The sequence below is a fragment of the Lactuca serriola genome, chromosome 4 (genome assembly GCF_051521515.1).
Source record: "Lactuca serriola cultivar US96UC23 chromosome 4, Lser_US96UC23_V15, whole genome shotgun sequence".
Lineage (NCBI taxonomy): Eukaryota > Viridiplantae > Streptophyta > Magnoliopsida > Asterales > Asteraceae > Lactuca > Lactuca serriola.
In genome coordinates, this window is record NC_136411.1 from 387,002,975 (window position 1) to 387,009,149 (window position 6,175).

The 6,175-nt window shown below is 38.3% G+C and overlaps 1 protein-coding gene and 1 long non-coding RNA gene across 2 annotated transcripts; one reads left to right on the top strand and one right to left on the bottom strand.

Annotated features, from left to right (window-relative positions):
* Positions 1–847: 847 nt before the first annotated feature.
* Positions 848–1,957, top strand: LOC145097804 (uncharacterized). Its single transcript, XR_013704492.1, has 2 exons — positions 848–1,422; positions 1,792–1,957. It is a non-coding gene; the product is annotated as an uncharacterized LOC145097804 (long non-coding RNA).
* Positions 1,958–2,929: 972 nt separating this feature from the next.
* On the bottom strand, positions 2,930–4,834 carry LOC145097803 (tubulin alpha chain-like). The gene is made up of 4 exons (XM_079035445.1): positions 4,677–4,834; positions 4,268–4,502; positions 3,810–4,180; positions 2,930–3,725 (listed from the first exon to the last, which is right to left on the bottom strand). Exons 1-4 carry the CDS (start codon positions 4,767–4,769, stop codon positions 3,072–3,074), a joined length of 1,353 nt encoding a protein of 450 aa, XP_078891571.1. The 5' UTR covers positions 4,770–4,834; the 3' UTR covers positions 2,930–3,071.
* Between the last annotated feature and the right edge of the window lie 1,341 nt (positions 4,835–6,175).

The following is a 6,175-nucleotide window of genomic DNA, read 5'->3' on the forward strand; positions in this document are numbered from 1 at the left end:
GATTTGGACGTTATTTTTATGAAAATTCTCAGTTTAACAAATACAACTTTCATTTAGAATACTAAAGCTAAAAAGTAGTTTATTGAAAACTCACTTTTTACGCTGAATAGTGTTTTGTCGGTTTTGTCGCGGATCTTTGATTTGTCATAACTTCTTCGTTATAATTCAGATTTCGATGACGTTTTCGCCTAAATGTTTCTAACAAGATGATATACAACTTTCAGTAACATTATTTTTATTTATTTCCAACTTTATATTTTCATTAATTTCAATAGTTGACTTTTGATTGGAATCTCATAAGACTTCCAATACATTTCAAGTAATTCTAAACATAGTTTTACTTCAAATCTCGTAAAAACTATCTTGTTAGAACTCAACGCTAGCTAATAAGCTTTACAAAACACGATAACTGAACAAGGTTATTAACATGTATGTTACAAAAAACTTATTATAGATTAAATTGTTATTTTTTAAATACCTTAAAAGGTTGCCTTTTTATAATACTAAAGTCATTATTGTGAATATCCCCATAAAAAATAGTAGATTTTGTTGCACAATTAGTCAATTATTGCAGAAAATAAAGTTTATATATATTTAAGAAAAAAAAAAGTAAAACAACCAAACAGTCGATGTCATTGAGTTGAAACGTGGCAGAGAGAATTCCAAGTAGAAAACCCTACCAAAACGGCCTCTTGACCGGTCTTTGTCACTCATTTAAAAAAAAAATCACCAACACGTCGTTTTACTTTTACCCAATCAAAACGCCACCTCATCCACAAATCTCTACGGACACGTGTCATCTCTTAAGCTCACCTCCCCCACCTACAAATCTCCCCAACCCCCCACCTCAGATTCCACCGTAGCTCCGTCGTCTCTATATATCATTATCATCTTCACAGTTCACACATCCATATCGCCGGAATATCTCCAGCATTGTTGATTTAATACGCCCTGCGTCGTTTCTCAATCTCGATTTCAATTCTGTTACATGCTTTTATCCATGACTTTAGTGAAAAATTCTGTTAACGATGCCGTTTCCGTGAACGCTGCGGTGGCCGGAGATTTCCGAGATCGGACAACGATGACGACGTTGAAGGTTTTGAAAGAGATCGAAACGGATCAGGAAAGTAACGCATCGTCCTCGGAAGATATGGAGTTTTACTCTCCGAAGTCGGTTGTCGCGAAGAAGTGGCCGGTGACGACGAAGGAGGTTAATGTTTCCCGCGCTCGCGTTCATGATCCGATTGTGAGGATTAGAACCGAGGATTCGCAGATCGGAGAAGATATTGGCGAATGTTTTTGTAAGTTCGATCGCTCCGGCCACAATCGCGTAGATGTTATGACATTCTCCAGGCCGGCTTCGCCTCTCAGCGGGAAGACATCGTCGTCATCGATCAAAATCGAGCACTGAATCCGCCGCATGTTCGTCCTTTTTCTCTATCTCAATTCTCATACACCGTGTATATAGTATGTCATATGTGATTTTATCATGAATATGTTCGTGCCTCTGCATCTACGACTGTAATTAAGCTTGTGTAGTTTAATCAGAATCATTTCATAAGTATTTTAGATCTGAAATTCTCCTTTATGTTCAAATTTTCTGTTCGTATTGAATTCAAATCTCCACATATGAGATTGAATCTACTGCTAGTTTGCCAGAATTAGCAAAATACGCCACTTGATTCCATTATTCCTATGATTAACTCTACAACTATACAATTTGAATCTATATTCATGTTTCATTCCTCTCTTGTTGTTGGTTTACACAGTGCTTTTTGATGATCATCCCAGGTGAATATATGCGAGCAGGAAGCTAGGGAGACACCATGAAATAGAGAGTTTTAGATTTTCTTCATTAGTTCGCGAAATAAAGTATGTAGAGAGTGCAGAGCAGGTTTTTTCTTGTACAGTGAAAACTCAGAAAGTATATAGAAAGAACCCTCTCTCTTTGATATAATCATCAGTTCCTTTTTGTTTCTCAACTCCTTTTCTACTACCTCTTTGATTAAATTTTATGCTTTGAGACCCAATGAATTACTAATACTTTCAATAGATGCAGGAAAGCAGATGATCATGGAACCAGGTATTTTTTTTAGAGTAGTTCATGATTAAATAAAAATATTGTCCTTAAAGGAACCCAACAACTTGTAAGACCTCAAGAAAATTAAAATTGAAGTTTGTTGCTGCAAGAATAGTAAAAAATCAATACTTTGGGTGAACATGTTGGAAATTATTCTTTATCTTTAGGCACTTCTTCAAGAGTGTTTACACTTAGTGGTTACAAAAACATAAAATACATATAAGTCAGTGTTAAAACAAAAACAGATTAATATTAGTTTGGAATCTCATAATTTTAATAACTGTTCAAAAAGGAAAACATATTACTTGGAGGAGTTCAGGAGCCTTAAAAAGACACTTTATGCCTTACAGGTGGAATTACGCTAGAATTGCAATTATAACGAACAAAATTTGGACAAGTAGTTCTCGATCAAATCGAACGTCAAATAACGAGTTGATTCAAGAACTAAGTTCAACCGTCAAACTGATTCTACTACCAGCCAATTTGTCTGGTTTGCTTAATGGGCCAGTCCCACTACTAGTCAATTCAAAAATATTAATCATGTCCAAACCCAATCAAGCATTGGTGAGAATGTTGGTGTTAACCTTTAAAAATTAGATACTCCCCTATCAAACATACCTAGGTGTCAAAAAACGTGATGTTTTTCACAAAAGTTTTTTCATGTTCATTATTGTCATTAACACATGGTTCCATGAGAGTTCTATGAATTACAAACCACATATTTCTTCATTAAACTCATGTTATGATTTACATTTTATGTCGTAGTTTGGCTTTATCATAGATTTAATGCTTGTAAATTGATTCAAATAAAAGGTAGGTAACTTTAAATTGATCATATGCCACACTGAATTAAAACAAGCAAGACACCATTTGTATTCAAATTCACGACATTACACAAAACAAGAAAACAAAAGTCATAGCAACCAATGAGCCCATTGGTTTTGTAAACAAAAGCTTACTTTTACTACTAATAAAATAATTCAAAACCTAATTAATACTCATCCCCTTCATCTTCTTCCCCATCAGCAGACTCAAGACCAACTTCCTCATAATCTTTCTCAAGCGCAGCCAAATCTTCTCTCGCCTCACTAAACTCCCCTTCCTCCATTCCCTCACCCACATACCAATGCACAAACGCCCTCTTCGCATACATCAAATCAAACTTATGATCAATCCTCGAGAACACTTCAGCCACACTTGTTGAATTCGAAATCATACAAACAGCACGCTGTACTTTAGCCAAATCTCCACCGGGAACCACCGTCGGAGGTTGGTAGTTGATTCCGCATTTGAATCCAGTCGGACACCAGTCAACGAACTGAATCGTTCTTTTGGTTTTGATGATCCCCACGGCGGCGTTCACGTCTTTTGGGACTACGTCGCCTCTGTACATCAAACAACACGCCATGTATTTTCCATGGCGTGGGTCGCATTTTGCCATCATGGATGCTGGTTCGAAGGCGCTGTTGGTGATTTCGGCGACGGAGAGCTGTTCGTGGTAGGCTTTTTCAGCGGAGATGACTGGAGCGTATGAGGAAAGCATGAAATGGATTCTTGGGTATGGGACTAGATTGGTTTGGAACTCAGTCACATCGACGTTCAAAGCTCCGTCAAATCGGAGGGATGCTGTTAGAGACGATATAACCTGCAAATCGGGAAGAAAAATTAAAATTTTGAAATCGGATTCTTGTCAGAAACATTCGGATTCTCAGAGGAACGTAGTGAGTACCTGGGATACGAGCCTGTTGAGATTGGTGTAGGTGGGGCGTTCGATGTCGAGAGATTTACGACAGATGTCGTAAATGGCTTCGTTATCGAGGAGAACTGAGACATCGGTGTGTTCGAGGAGAGAGTGAGTGGAGAGAACGGAGTTGTATGGCTCAACTACAGATGTGGAGACTTGTGGTGAAGGGTAAACGGTGAAACCGAGTTTTGATTTCTTTCCATAGTCGACTGATAACCTTTCGAGAAGCAGAGAACCCAGACCAGAGCCGGTTCCACCTCCGACGGCGTGAAAAACAAGGAACCCTTGGAGACCAGTGCAATTGTCTGCTAGCTTCCGGATCCGATCAAGGCACAGATCGACAATCTCCTTACCAACTGTTCGATTAAATGTATCAAAGAGTTAGATCTGCTATGTGTTCGACAAAATGCCTCACAGATCTTGAATAGTTAGATGTTACTTACTTGTGTAATGACCTCTTGCGAAGTTGTTAGCAGCGTCTTCTTTGCCGCTGATGAGTTGTTCTGGGTGGAAAAGTTGTCTGTAAGTCCCTGTTCGGACCTCATCGATGACTGTAGGTTCCAGATCTACAAACACCGCCCGGGGAACATGCTTACCGGCGCCGGTTTCACTGAAAAACGTGTTGAAGGCGTCGTCTCCGCCTCCAACAGTCTTATCACTCGGCATTTGACCATCAGGCTGCAAAAAGTATCAAATCAAGAAGAAAATTAGATCATAGCACAATAATTAACCAAACACAAAGTAGAACGCCAGATCTCAAAATTATACAAACAGAAAACACATAGTTATAGAACTTCAAACAATTTCGAGCTCAGATCTCGAAAGTGAGGAAGAAACAAGTAATTTCGGTACCTGAAGGCCATGTTCGAGGCAATAGAGCTCCCAGCAAGAGTTTCCAACTTGGATTCCAGCTTGACCAATGTGAATCGAAATGCACTCTCTCATTTTCTGAAGATTTTTAGGGCAAATTTGGGGATAATATTAGAAAAGGGGTAGTGATAAGGTAGGGTTTGTTGTTATTTATAGATAAAAGCTGTTTCAATTTCAAACGGGCGAGAAATTAAAGTGGCTCCAAATACGCAGCTTTTTGAAATTTGAAATGGCTTGCAGCTGGCTTTTTTTTACCGTTATTACTTTTTGAAATATTTTGAATTTAGAATTTCTTATGGTGTGATTTACTGATTTAGGTCGACATTTTGGGTTTCATTGAGCCCAAATTTAGATTATTGTGTGATTTACTGATTTAGGTCAATATTTTGGGTTTCATTGGCCCAAATTTAGGTGGGTTGGACTATTTGATATTGCTTTTACAAAATAAGAAAGTTAGATGTGAAGATTGCAGAAGGCCCGGCCCAGTTATTCGGGTCTGGCCCATTGTGGACTGGTTCTGGTTTGAGAAGGTCCGACTGGTTAAATTGGTCGACATATATTTTGAATCTGCATTGGTTAAGAATGTTCACTGGCCTAGTAAAAACTTCTGATAATTGTTTATTTTACCATTTTGTGATTTTTTTAATATTTTTAGATCCAACCACTTATAGTCCTTTGATGCTTTTTTGGCATTTGCTTATTCATTTTGCCATTGTAGTATGTATAGAAAATATGTATTGAAAGTTCAAACATTATCTTGGTGATTGAGATGTGGAGTCCCGTAAAATACGTTAGTGTTCAAAGCTTGATGGGCCTTTCTCTGTGTGTTGTGGTGGTGGTGGTGGGGTATACATAGTCTAGTTTTTCGTGGTTTATATTTTATCCTCATGAGCCCAGGAGGTGTTTAACATGTGTCATCCAAAAGTTGTGGTATATCTTCTTTTTTTTTTTTATGAAATACGGGTGACATGGTATGTGTATACCCAAAAAAACATAATTGAAATTGTTCATTTCAACATAAATTAAGACACTCTTTAATTGATCTCGATATATTTTCTGTAAAGATAGTGTCGTCAAATCTTGAGAGCTCCCAACTCCAAATCGTGCGTCAGATACCTAGCTTCATGCGGCTTCAACTACCTGGAAGCATACACAATAACCTTACCTCGCTGCATGAGCACTGCCCCCAAACCTGTAATCTAAGCATCACATTACACCACAAAATCCTTAACATTCTCTAGAATGGTCAATATCGGGGCTTCACAAAGTCTCTGCCTCAGAGTCTCAAATGTAGCCTGTTGCTCAGCCCCCAGCGAAAATCCACACTCTTCTTCGTCAAGTGAGTGAGAGGAACAACAATCTTGGAGAAATCTTGAATAATCCTCCGATAATAACCTATTAGCGTAAGAAAACTTCAAATCTCAGATGGAGACTTTGGGACCCCTCACTGTATAACTGTCTCAATCTTGGCCAGATCGAAC

What these genes read in the sequence shown, in the direction of transcription:
- LOC145097803 (XM_079035445.1), bottom strand. Translation starts at nt 4,769, where the DNA reads ATGAGAGAGTGCATTTCGATTCACATTGGTCAAGCTGGAATCCAAGTT. An exon ending in CGCAAGAGGTCATTACACAA is followed by an intron (nt 4,181 to 4,267) that starts GTAAGTAACATC and finishes TTAATCGAACAG; the next exon opens with TTGGTAAGGAGATTGTCGAT. An exon ending in TCAACAGGCTCGTATCCCAG is followed by an intron (nt 3,726 to 3,809) that starts GTACTCACTACG and finishes CCCGATTTGCAG; the next exon opens with GTTATATCGTCTCTAACAGC.